This window comes from Chlamydotis macqueenii, chromosome 14, assembly GCF_036417535.1.
Source record: "Chlamydotis macqueenii isolate bChlMac1 chromosome 14, bChlMac1.mat, whole genome shotgun sequence".
Lineage (NCBI taxonomy): Eukaryota > Metazoa > Chordata > Aves > Otidiformes > Otididae > Chlamydotis > Chlamydotis macqueenii.
In genome coordinates this window covers 1,583,733-1,597,566 of record NC_141569.1, presented here as the reverse complement: position 1 = coordinate 1,597,566, position 13,834 = coordinate 1,583,733, and the positions used below count along the sequence as shown (strand labels likewise).

Below are 13,834 nucleotides of genomic sequence, written 5' to 3'. Positions count from 1 at the left end.
GGGGATTTTTTCCCCATCTGATCCTCTTATGATGCAAAGAAATCGCTAGGTAGTGTGCCTTGCTCTCTGCCTGCCTTCTGGTAGCGCCACGCTTATGCTGGGAGGGAGTGAGATCTTTCTTAGGAGAGGAGAAGGAAATGCAAGACAGTTTATTCCTCCTCTTTGCAGATGTTCAGTCTGTTTCCCACAGAAGGGTTTTCAAAGAAGGAGAAAAATTCTAATCAAATATTTCCCACTAAGGTTGAAATTAGTTTGTGCAGTATCTTTGCACAGCCCTGGCAGACTTCTTATCAGAAACGTCACAGGCAGGAGGATCAGGACCCTTGCTTGTGGGGAACTAACCAGCAGTTTGATACCAGTGTTAGTTAGGATTTTGCCAATATTAATAATTCCACTCTAAGGGTCATCATCCTAAGGACATTTATTCTTTCAGTGTGAAAAGTTCCTGGGGTGCTTAACAGGCAGGGTTCCCTGGGCCTCCTTTATTTTAATCCGAGGAGTTGTTCTGTAGGTCTTCAAGGCTCTGGCAAATGCGTCTTCACATAAGTGGTTTGGTTTTTGTGATCCTTTGAAATGGTGATAAAATCTGAATAAACCAAAGGAGGCACTGGAGTCAAGGACAGACCAGCTGTCTGCAAACCCAACAGCAGGACGCAGGAAATTTTACCAACGCCCATCTGTCAAGCGTGGAAGAAGTGGTGCAGCAGAGAAGGAAGGAACTGTAACCAAAACCTTTCACTATTTTGCGTGATATTTCTGTGGCAAACCAGTCATGTTTGCAAAGCCCCACAAGGGAAAGGTGTTACTTTGTGGCACAGGATGGGCTCTCAGTGCTTCAGACAAGTGGATTTTAGGGTACTTTGGAAGTTTGAGAGTTGTCTTCGTCCTACAGAAATAATGCAGGTCATCTTCATCCCAGCCTTTTCTCTTCGTAAGTATTGAATTCTGTTCAGTGGCTTTGCGCTGGTGTTTTTAGAGACTCTCACCGGAACTCTTTGCTTTTTAATTTTGTGTTTTTCTCATTCTTCAAGTTCACACACAATTTTTGATACAGTTATTAAGCCAGACTTCAGAGATGATTCGAACTACACTTTTAAACATAGGGGTTTTTTTTTTTTTGCATTTCTTCCACTTTCTAATTTTATTTTTTAATAAATAAACTGAAAAATATTTACTATAAAGTATATGAATGCAAAGATCTTTTGACGTGTCTGTGGACGTTTCAGCTGTTTTTCTTGGATAGAGACTCAGAATTGAAGAATTCCCGTCAAGGAATTTGCATGTTAAAGTGATAAATGTCATTGTACCAAATAGGTTAGGGTCTGCATTGAAAGAGAAATTTAAATTTGTCAGATAATAGTAAAAAAAAAAAAAAAAAATTAATGAATGACAACGGACTTTAAAGCTCTCTCTGTATGAGATACTCAGTAGCCAGTTTTTAAATGCTCTACTTGGAAAATCACTGAAACAAGGATCAAGTGAAGAGGCCTTGAAAGATGTAGATATGATTGCAGGGCTTGAACGTGCACCTGAACTTACTTTGAGAATCGGAGTGCTTTTGTCTTCTTTGGAAGATACTTGAACTAGAGAATTTATTTAAGGCATGTAATACTGGAAACATATTTACAATAGTGTTACAGGAATCCACGTACAGTTCTGTACACGTAAGCTCAGGTTGCTAGAGCAAACGTATTCTCAAAGTCTCGAGCTCGTGTGTAAGTATGTGTTTTGGGAGAAATGGTAAGAGTTAGGCCAAAAGCTTGGAATTCAGTACCTCTCTAGTAGAAAGGCAGGATGCCTGGTGCTAAGCGATTGTCATCACATCTGATCTGGAGACTTTTATATTCTCCTGCAATATCTATTACGTTCTTTCTGAGCCCTGCTAACTTCAAAGTTAGCCTTCAGTGCAGCTTGTTGGAGGCAAAAGCCCTTTGAGATTGCAGCTCAGGCCACGGAAACCATAGCTGGCACTTGGTTTAATGCTGTCCTTTTGTTCAGAACTAAAAGAAACATCCAGCAGTTTTCCTATTGAAGTGACATCAAAGCCAGCTTTCTGCAGGAAATCAGGAGATGATTGCTGGCATGCTGGGATGGTCACAGCTTTGGTTTTGGGGCTTCGTTGCACAATATGTTGGTTTCGGCTGTCCTCTGCCTTTTCGTTCTGCTGCCCCGCGCGACAGCTTCCCACCCTTCGTTTACACCGGTACAAGATGGCACGCTGTAACGAAAAGTCAGTCACTGCTGTGATACAGATTAAAAATACTCTTCCAAAAAGAGGAACCTGAGACATTGGGCAACTTTTCCTCTCGTTCTCAAATCCTTTTCTGTAAAGAATTGGGCTTTCTTCTGTTAATCAGCTGTAACTTGAAGTTGTAAGGACGGGTGGTGCTGGCTGGACAGGTCAGGAGCATTTCATTGTATAAATCATGTGAAATCTAAATTATGCAGTTGCACATTCCTTTTAACACCTAGATGAAATAAGGAGTCAGGCAAAACTGAGTGGATATTTGAAAAAATTATCTGGGTATTTTTTTACATCTTGTATTACTGAAGGCTTCTTTCTTCAGCTGAAGTTAGTCCTCGGGCTTTTTTGAGGTAAAAGTTTTCTCCAGGCTCTCGGTTGCTTGGATATCAGCGATTACAAAAACACCCTGAAATTGTGCATAAGCAAAGATTGTGTTTCAGACAATTAATGAGTTATTAGGATTTCCTGAATAGTTACGATGGATTGATACAGTTTCATGAGTTGCCAAATCTGGAATATGTTGCTGTACATCTTTGGAGGAAAAAAATTGATTTAGAACAGCACACAGTTCTTTCTTGAAGTAGCTGACTGGTTTTAGGATTATGCTTTATTGTGGTGGCTACTTTGTCTATATTTAATTTGTGTGCAAATACTTTCTATTTTGCAAAAGACAAATACTTGGGGTTTACTGCAATTTTATTATTTCAGACTGCTCAGTGTTTGAGTAACCTTTGTATAACTTTTACAGAAAAAGATTGTGTAGAAACCTCTTCAAAATCTGGTTAAGTCTTGCTGATCCTTGGAGAAGAGCAAAAAACCAAAGAATGAGATTAAATTGTGGTGTAGTTCTGGTGGCCAGGGAAAGCCAGGAGGGATGTAGAGGAAGAAGTGCCAGAATCTGGTCTTAGAAAAATTCGGGAAAATACATAGGCTTACTTGGAGAAGAGTGTGGAATGCTTAATTGAAGCTTGTGACTTCTTTTGGTTCTCCAGTCCTCGTGTATTAGTGTTTAATGCCAGTGAACTTGTGGCTGTGGGCTTGTAGTTGTTTGGAGCTGCTTATTTTTCAATTACTCTTCACTCACATGTGCTTCGATCTGTGGAGTCTGTGCTTGTTGCGCAGCCGCTTTTCTGAAGCTGGGAGTACGTCTGCTGCTTCTCTTCCTTCTATTCCACTTTATTGTGTTGGTTAAAGGGCTGTGGATCTTCTCTAGGGCTTAGGGGAACAAAAAGCACCAATGCACGTGTTAAGGAGTAGTGGATATGAGAAAAAACTGAGCAGGTTTTGGAAGAACAGCTTAATGATCCGGATCTTTAACTGTGTTTGTGATGCCCATTAGTGTCCTGGCCTCCATACAATTTTCTGACACCTTCATGGTGAAGGTTGTGCCTGTCTTCTGGCCAGCACGTTGAGGTAACTGAGTTTGAACAGAGCTGGTTTCACGTGGAGGCAGCAGCAGAGATCTGAACCTGAATTCCCTCTGGGAATCCAGGAATAACCCTTGAAGTATTTTAACTTTGCACTAGGCAGCCGAGTTGCAAATGTAGTTAATCTTAATTTAGCCTAATTTATTTTTGATGAATCAAAGTCATCTAATTGTTAGCTTAGCCTGAAATTTGCTTCTGAGATGTTACTTATCCTGCCTTCAATCTGAAATACTGTTAACGGGCTTACTAATTGTGTAGGGGAGAGCAGAAATAGCATGTTGTGGGGATGCATCAGTTAGCTCTGAAGTGTCTTGGCTGCTTACAGAGCCCTTGAAGTCAGCTGCTGCTTGTGTGCCTGAATTCCTCTGTTAGAGTGGTTCTGATGGGTGTACTAATTTGAGCAGTCAGCAGTGAAATGCAGCTTTCTAAATACTTGGTTTTCCTTTTACAAGTCCTATAAATGAATAGATGAGCAAATGTGAAGAGGTTTCTTTGCATCTGCTCTGGAAGGAAGAAAAGTTGTTATAATCTTGACCCAGTATGTTCCCCTCAAGTTTTTGTTTCTGTTTGGTTTGGTGGGGGTTTTTTGTTGGTTTGTTTGTTTGTTTGGGGGTTTTTTTGTTTGTTTTTTAAATACGGGAAATAAAAGCTAAAGGGGCTCTTTACTAGGTAGAGACAGTTTCTCAGGTAGAAATACTACTAAATGTTTCTATTATACCCCAAAAGCTTGACACATCTAATCCTCCTAACTGCCTAACAAAATCCGGTTACTTAGGGTAGTGTTTGGTAGAGTTGTAGATGCAAGTGTTCTGAACAAATATGTAGGGCAGGACAAGCATCCGTGATGCAGTGGGAGCTCTAAAAACTTGTTGCATGTGGTTCAGTAGTTTCAGTGAGTTCACTGTACAGGTAACACAATTTGAAGTTTCCCTTGAGCCTTACAAGTGCAGAGGGAAAACTGGTTTACTTCGGGATGCATTAAGATGAGAAGTGTGAATAGATTCTGCCTAAGTAGGTTTATTTGGAAAATTAATTAGATGAACCATTAGCAATATTGGTAGTGCAAAAACAATAACAGTAATTGTAGCTGAGAACTTGAGGTAACTTCTCTTAATTTAAAAAAAAAAAAAAAAGAAGAAAAGAAAAAGAAAACCAGTGCCTTTCTCCTGATGCCTGTGCACCTTTCTACAGCTAGTTTGTCATAGCTGACTTGCTGGATGCTCTCTCACAACTGGTGATGATGATTGTTATTATATTGATTCAATTTTTTCAGCTAGCAGCTTGAGCTGAGCAAGTTGGGAAATGTTACAGTAAGGCCCCCAAACCTTGCCTAGGTGAACTGGAAACCGCGTTTGCCATTTGTTTTTAGCAAGCTGATTCTGCATAAATTGATACTTTCAGTTTTGAGGGGCAGGTGTAGAGAAAGTGATCAGTGTATGTGTGTGGGGCTCAACGTATGTTCAGCAAAATAGCTTGCATGATGTGCAGGTTTTGCAAACCGCCATGCTTCAGTGCTCGGAATGGTGCAGGGATGAGTCATCCGATCGCTCCCATTACACAATTCGGTACTCCTTGTCCTTGTAAATACAGCGTATTCATGTAGGATGGATACAGGCACTGTTGGGTGACTGACTGTGCTCCAGACACTGAGAAAATTAAATGAGAGCTAGGGTGTGTTTGAAACAGTTACGCAAGGAGTATGTTAGACGTGATCCCGCGGTACCTGTTGAGGTAAGCCCTCCCCGCAGAAGTAATAAGCTATTGCGTATTTAAAAAAGCAGAGCTCCAGCCACAGAGAACTTGAATGAGTTGATGGATCAAAAGCTTCTTCCCCATCTAATTTTAGAAACTGTACCTGCTGCTGAAAACACTGGATGCATCTTGGGATTGCAATAATTGGTTGGTTTGGGTTTTCGTTTGGGGTTTTTTTTTATTTTATTTTTTTTTTCCTAGTCATGTCTCTTTGCTGAGTGGAAGTACAGGCGTGCTTGAAAATAGCTGGTAATAGGACAAAAGTAGCCCGTTTCATTTGTTTCTTATTACATCCTAAATTGACTGCTAGTTTAATCAGAGAATAATATTTTTTTAATACTAATTTTTATGAGAATCTGTATTACACTGTTTCTGAAGTTCTGAAAGCCAGCAGGGTGATTTTGCTGCTACGGTACTCACTTCGTTAGCAGCTGTGCTTTGCAGGTTGGGGTATGAGTTACTAAATCCACAGCTCCTCTGGGTAGTTACAGACTGCACTTTGTACGTACAGCTGCCTGTTAAAAGGATGTGCCATCACAGAAAGCTCTGGTGGAGTCCAAGCGCTTGTTTAGCGTTTCATGGAATTGGATCGGAATAGTAATTCTGAACCGCTACTAATTTTAGCATCATTTCGTTTTAGAAACAAATTACGTAGTTTCGTCCTGTGTGGACACAGCCCACGCTGGTCAGACGTACTAAATAAGAGATAAGCAGTTATGTGTTTACAGAAGATCAACAAATTAATTTTCTAATGAGGTTAAGGTGAAGACTGATACTTTAGAAACAAAGTTAAATTAGTGGTACTAATTGCCAGTCATGGAAGCGTTAGTGATTAAACAAGATAACCTGTTTAGTACCTGCTTGTATTCTTTTGAACCTGAAAACTTAACTCTTCTGGAACATTTAGGTGAAGAATGACTTGAGATTTTCTTTTTGTGAGCAGAGAGACAGGAGCAGGCAGCTCTTGGGTTTTAGGGTTTACTGATCTGGGCAAAACTTCCTTAAAAGTAGGCCCTTGAGAGGTGTCCAGCTGGGTATGTAGAAGCATTGGGTACCTTTTAAAAACATCATGTCTACAACTTGTCAAACGATGGTGTTTGTTTTTAGAGACTTGAAACACAAATTGGATACTGTAAACTTCTTGGTGGTTAGGCAGAGGCCAAATAAAAATGACGCCTTCTGTTCAGTATGAGGCGTTTTTTCTAATTTTGCCTTCAGCTGTTGGATCTTGGTAGACTCTTTTAGTATTTCAAGTGTATTTTTGTTTGAACTTCCAGCAATAACTACACTAAAATAAAGCCTGGCAACTGGGAGAATAGCTCGCTAGGTAAGAAGTGAAGCGTACTGAGCTTAATTTGTGCAGATCCCTAGAGCTTACATAAATAGTTTAATTGAAGCTGAAACAAGCAGTTACTAATACAAATGTCAAATATAGACCTGTCCGTGGTCAGCAGAGCTAACTCTTAAGTTAGAATCATAGAATATCTCAAGTTGGAAGGGATCCATAAGGATCATCGAGTCCAACTCCCTGTTCCTTGCAGGACTACCTAAAAGTAAATGAAGTTTAACCTGATGGACCTGAGAGCTTTGTTTTCAAAGGGCTTTATAGTGTTCATGAACAGTGGATTGAGTTTAGCTACCATCAGATATTTTCAGAAACTCTTTATTTGGAAAATCTATTGGCTGTGGACTCTATTTCCTACTTTTCTCAAGGGATTTTTTTCTCCTGACATAAAGGTATGATTATCCTGCTACATTTTAAAACGCGCATGTTTTATGTTGTTACATAATTAATGGCAAAACGTTGCGAGGAACCGTTTTCTGTAGGCAATGTGAATGAGGTTAAACCCGTAGCTGGAGGGATGTTATTGCTGGTGCTGTTGTCTTTGTGAAGCCAAACATCTTGATTGCCCAGATTTTAATAACTGTCCATACCTTTTAATGCTTGTGCCTTTGATACGGGAACCTTTTATGTCGTTCCTCTGTGTATAACCTATGGATGTGCTTCAGGAGAAATGTTTTGAAGTGATGAATCTTTGCAGTGCTTAGGATAAGCACGCTTTGTCTGACCTGACATTTGGAAGCACTGTAGTATTTTTGCATTTCTTTGCAGACTGTTTTTTGTTTTGGTTTGGTTTTTTTAATTTTGAGGGATGTGATAAGTAAGGAGTTTGCTCCTTACTGTTAGAAGAGTTGATTCACGTCTTGTGCAGTTTGAGTTAGTGGTTCTCTAACTTTGTTTCGTGTTTGTGCTACGGTGTGTTTTTAAGAGTCTCCCTAGTTAAAAGAAGAAACCCCCCACATCCCTGATCGAGTATCAAGATGTTGTTAATAAACAGCTTAACGGGTGCCGGGATTAGAAAATGGTGCCCATTACATGCAGAGGAGAGCCTTGCATTCGTTTTGAAATGCTTTAAACCCTTTGGGGTTTTCTTGGCTGTATTAAAAGCAGGAAGCCATGAAGGACACATGCTCATTGCTTTTAGATGGTTACCCAGCTTTCTTCCTTACTGATGTGGTCCGGTTGTCGCATTGGGTGGTGGATCCCTCTCCTCCTCTGGCTGAATGGGTAATTAATACCTTCAGCAGTCCTTGTGCTGGCAGAGCTGGTTTCAGAAGGCAATTTGGGTATACAGAGCGCGAGCTTAATCTGCTGGGTTTCACTTCAAGATATCCAAGTATGTATTTGTTATTTTTTTAACGTTTCTTCAGCTTCTCTGTAGTCAGATGTAGGTGGGATTTGCTAAAGGAGATCTGAGCCTCTTTAGTGGAACTGTTTTGGTTAGTTTTGCTTATTTTGTAATTTTAACTGGAGTTTCCTGGTATCTTTTCTAGTGGGAATTTTGTCAAAAATTAGGTTTTTAAAGGCTTAGCTTGATCTTTAACCCAGGTCAGAATTACTGCTGTAGTCTGAAGAGTAGTGGGAAATAGAAGTTCTTGTTTTCTATCACTTTCCCTTTCATTATACCAAAAAATATAGCCATGGAAGATTGCTATTCTTTTTTTTCAAGGTAACACAGCTATTGCCTACTTTTGTCCATCCATCCTTTGTATCCTGTGAAGCCATTCTTTGGTAGGGGAAAGTTTTTCATCAAAGGAACTCAGCAATGTTTTCTGCCTTGCTAGGTACTATTGCTGCTACTTGTGTGTCTTGTCCCAGTTCCCAGGATTACTGCTATCACTTCCATAATTGCTCTCTCGATACTGGTGCTAAAACTAGGTTAAAGAACAAAGCTGCACCATGCTTTTTATCTTTAGTCAATTAAGTGACTAAAGGCACTCCCAAGTCCTGAAGCATGCTGCAAACCTAAGCAGTGCCTGCCTCTAGCTAACACAAATCTGGTAGAAATTTGGTTAGAAATCAGGTTTGATAGATCTCTGCTAGGAAAGTTGCAGCTTTTTTTTCCTATATCTCATGAGTGAGATGAGCCTTGCAGGCTGAGTGCCTGAAATTTAAGTGCTTTTGCGCCTGATGTCACACAGTCGTACATATGTGGAACTGTTCTCCTTGAGACACCGCTTTTAGTTGCTACCAGATATCGAAGGATTTTAGTTGAAACTGATCTATGAAGTTCTATAATACTACAAATTTTTTTTACTTTTGAGTATCATTCATGGTTGTTTTTATTTTGGAAGCTTTTTATAATCTCCAGAGAAAATGAGCTTTATGTAATTATGGTGCTGGTCAGTACATCTTCCTCCCCAAGTAACTTTTGAACCTGGTTGCCGTGTTCCTCCGCATCTCATAGAAATCCCGAAGACTTGGCGTTGTGGAGCAGAAAGGCTAAAAAAAACTTGATGTTACTGCAGAATTAGGTGAGGAATGTAGGATGCAAATCTTCAGGAAACAAGCTTTTAAAATTCTACAGCTTGTAGAGCAATTTGTAAGTTTTACTACCACTGCTTGTTTTACCAGTAGTGAAAATAAAGACAGAGACTTTTTTCAGTGTAACTTTATTCATTCAGGTTATAACCCGAATATAAGGCAACGGAAAACATCTATGCTTAGACCCATTGTTATCACTTTGCTGTTGCTGCTGTTCCCAGTAGAGGATGGAGAGCGTTTATTCCAGGCTGCCTAATTAAGGAATGACAGCTGGTTGGAAATATCATTCTACTTTTGCAAGAGCTGTGAGCAACTTAACAAGAATTTCTGGAAAAAATGAGCTTATAAACAGGCTTCATTGACAGTATTTAGAAGCTATGCTTCCACTGTGAGAAGCTGCTAGGCGCTTGTGGTCGTGGGGTAAAAAATGAAGCCAGTTCTTTCAGAGTCTGCAAGTGCAGGTTGGCTGTATTGCAGGGGCCTGCGGCCTTGCCAGAGTAACTGCATGAGAGGCCGTCGTTTGCACCAGGTCTTGATGCTGTTCGGCGGCAGAGCTGCAGGGAAACGGAGTGGACTCTGTGTTAGATCCACTTTAAAGCTGCTCGGGAAAAGTGAGGAGGTGGCCGGCGCGGTAGCTTTGTAGAAGGCGGGTGAGTGAACAACAAGGTCCAGGTTGAGAGAAGGAAAGAGTTGAACTTGTAGATGCCTATCGTCCTTCTTGCACAAGAGCTGGAGGCCTTCCTGAGCAGGGACTGGTGACACCAGCTGTTAGGAATTTTGAAATTCTTCCTTTGCCAAGTGCTGTGGATGTACAGGACAAATTAGAGTTGTCTAATTGCTTCTTCCAGACAACACGACAGGATCCACCCGGTTATCTTTCAGTCTTTGCTTAATAGGCAAAGTGATTTAGAGACACGTTGGAGTCTTGAGTTAGGATGTATGTCATCTGGGGAGCGACTCCCAAAATTCAGTGTTTAAAACAGAAGTAGAGCGAATTTGTTAGGAAGAGAAGATAAAATAGGGAAAACAAAATATATATTTGGGAGCAGAAAGGGAAAGAACGAAGGATTAAAACTGTCAAGCTCTAAAATATAGTAGGAAAAAGTGGAGTGAGTTTAGGATGGGAAAAAAGAGAAAACACAATAAACGCTGTAGTAAATACCATTAAATTAACTCATCTATCTGCTTCCCAGTTAAATACGTAGCTACAATGTTAAATTTCCAGCCTAAAAATCAATCCATGTAGTCTGCCCTCACATTCACGGCCCAGACGTTGAGAGGACGTGGAAATGATCTCTCAGCAGCAGTAGTGCCAAGTCACACGTTTGTGTATCTAAGACGCTGTCACTTCAGCCAAGACTGTGCTCTGATGCTCTGAAGGAAGAGGGACAAATGGAGAGGGACAGGAGAAACGCAGTTTTCCTACCTCTCCCGTGTATCAGTGGACATGCCAAGGATGTAGCGTCTCCCTAAAGCCTGCTACCCGGTTTTCTTTACCTGGACAGCAGCAGAGGCACAGTAGAACGGAGTAGGTGCACTTCAAACACCAAAGCTTGCTCTACAGTCAGTAGCCTGGGTAGAAGTCTGATCATTTTGGTGAAGTTTGTGTTCTTGTACGCTTTGCGTTACAGTGCTGCTCTGCTACAGCTTTATTGCATGCTCCGAGAGTGAAAAGATCTAACATTTAGGAGGCAGTTCTTAGCCTATGTCCCAGGGAGGTAGCAATGATCTCCGAGACCTTTCCCAATAAAGGAGCAGAAGAAAGCGATGGCAGAGGCTCGCCGTGGCCTACTGAAGGAAAGTTAGGTTGGGGCTAAATTGATGTAATGTGCGATTTCTGCTGAATATGTTGACCCAAGCCATCCGTGTTTGATATTCTCAATAAGAGTCCTGTTCCTTGCTCTTAGCTCATGGGATCAACTCAAATACAAAAGGGAATGAGATATTCCTTACTCATTTAAGCACATAATAATTGAAAACACTGGTAACAACATATAATCACTCTAATAAGTATTCCTTCACATTAAAATTAAAATAAAATTAAAAAAAAACCCTGCATAATTCCCTAGAGTCATGTCTGCTGGTGTGGGGCAGTTGGGTACCGGTAAATCTGGGGCTGGTTTGTGCTCCCTCTTGTGGCACCATGCAGCGGGAGAGCATCCTTTCACATCGGTGGTAGTGCCATTTATGAACAGTGTGTAGTTACAAATAACTGCAGTGGCCCTCCAGAGACTCTGATTTTTCAAAATGTGGAAAGGGTGGCTTACTTTTCCAGTGTTGCTGTTCTACGTATGTCCAGAAACACTAAAATATACGTACAGAACCTTCAGTGCCTTTGTCCGTTCTCGGCTTCCTCCCTAGCCATCTCCTGGGCTTGTATTTGTCATTGTTACGTGCGTCGTAACCAGACAGGCTTGACTTTTCCCGTCACCCAGTGGAAATAGTTTTCACAATGCAATCTTTTGTCTGTGTGCTGTATATTTTTTCATACCTAACTGCGAGGCAGAAAAGGATTCAAGGTAAACTTCAGAGAAAGCACCGTAGTGGGGCAGTGGAGGAAGGCTTGCTTATAGGGGCAGTGCTGTAAATTTTTCGAGGTTTTGGTGTGGCAAGAAAGAGAGGAAGATGAAGCAGTGAATGCTTTTGAGGTGGAATTGTGTTTTGAAAGGGGGGTTGGATGTAGCTGTTAAGGAGTTAATCCATAATCTGTGATGGCAAGAGTAGAGGAACTTCTTCCATCATGTGTTCTCCTTGAATGCGTTGTTCCTCTTTCTGCCAGGACAGCTGACAGAGGGGAAGAAGGCTGAAATAAAGACAGACGATATTTGAAGAGGTTCAGTTTTTCATTATATCCCTCTGTCAGTGAGCCAGCGTCCCCTGGGCAGGAATGATGGGGAGGACAGGGCTGATGGGAAGGTAAAGGAGCGGTAATTGCCTAGGTGAGGGGTACCAATGAGTAGGTAGAAATAGGTGGTAGTTGTGGTATGGGCAGCAGAGGGGAGCAGATAATTAAAAAGAGAAGAAATGAGTGAAAGATTTTGAAAAACGGAGGTAAACTAACAGAAACATTTGCAGCTGAATGTTTCTAGAAATTCTTACATCTCATTCTCGAACAAAGGGAAGAAAACAGTAGGGAGGAGCAGTTATGATGTGGGGAGAGCACTGTAATTAAGTCAGGGTGAAGAAAGATGGGGACTGCCAAGGATTATAGGACACAGACTGTGGCAGTGAATTACAGAGACATTCTGCAGAGAACGGTCCCTCCTCCTTGTGGTAAGCTAGAGCTGGGGGAAAAAAAATAATCATATTCTGTTGCATGTAAGTAGTGTATAGTGATTCTTTTCTTTTTTTTTTCTCTTTTTTTTTTTTTTTTTTTTCCCCCTCCAACTAGACGTATGCAATTTAACTTTGGCAGAAAGTGCTAGTTGATTACTTTGACAGGTTTAATTACTTTGGCTCGAGTAGGATGAAAGTGAATTTATTTCCCAGTGAGAAAAGTGTTGAAAGGCTGCATGAAAACCTGTCAGAGGAAATTGAAGAGAGGTTGGGGAGTTATCTTTACAGTAAATGGAATTGATAAACATGTCAGTTAAAAGGGGAATTTATTTATAATACTCAGGTTTTGTGGCCAGGAATCTTTGATAATTCTGTTCACTGGGAAAATGAATTTTATCTGTTCCATTGATTTGCTTTTTCATAATGCTTGTAGAGCAAGGAATTGCCATAGAATACAAAATTGAAGTAATATTTTTTTCCCCCCCCTAGAACACGTCAGTAATGGAGGATCAGAATGAAGATGAGTCTCCAAAGAAAAATACCCTATGGCAGGTAGGACTAACACGCGTGTAGAAAGAGAGTTGGCATGTTTTTGTATATTCTTGCTTTTGAGAAACTTCCAAATCTTGCACCTGCAAAATCTTTCTTGTATGTAGTTGAGTGTATCATCCTAAAATTAGCTCAGCCTTCAAGTGAAGGATGGTGCTGATGAATAATATTTGAGAAATGACTAGATCTTCTTAGATCTTGTGGTTTCTGCTGACCTTGAAAGGACGATTCTGCGTCGAAGGACTCTTGGGAATACAGTGCAACCTTTCTGAGCAGGTGACTGACACTTAAAAGGAAAAATTCAACATCTTTGCGTGGCAAGGAGTTGCAGCCAGTCTGCTTTGAAGAGGTTTGGGAATATTTCAGAGAGCTGACAGTTGTTCCCTAGCAGCACTCTTGGTCTCCTGAAGGGCTCAAAAGAGCCTGGCATCCATCTCTCCTGGGGTGGTGTTCTGTAGCATCCTTATTTGTGGCTAAAGCTCCCTGGATTTTAATGGTGGTTTTTATCTGGATGTCCCAGATGTTGACATGAGCTGTTTTTCAAAAACAAAGCAAGCCCTTGACATCATATAATTCTCTGTTTTCATTTATGGACAGACAGTTGAACACTGACATGAGGATCTTGAATTTCAATGTTAATTAGAGTAGTAATACTCAGCTTTGGTATGTCTCTAAGTGTGTATTATTTTAACTGCTGGAACTTGTGTAAATCATCTGCGGAGGCAGACTGAGGTATGCAGTAGAGGCAAACTGGAAAAA

General features: G+C 40.8%; 1 protein-coding gene across 7 annotated transcripts in view; it reads left to right on the top strand.

Annotated features, from left to right (window-relative positions):
• FBXW11 (F-box and WD repeat domain containing 11) overlaps window positions 1–13,834 on the top strand; it is a 70,922-nt gene that overhangs the window by 24,607 nt on the left and 32,481 nt on the right. For all 7 annotated transcript variants that reach the window (XM_086758654.1, XM_086758655.1, XM_086758652.1 and 4 more), the window contains one exon: window positions 13,016–13,078. In XM_086758654.1, the coding sequence (XP_086614780.1) occupies window positions 13,028–13,078 (51 nt within the window). In that variant the 5' untranslated portion in view covers window positions 13,016–13,027. The remainder of the gene's footprint in view (window positions 1–13,015; window positions 13,079–13,834) is intronic.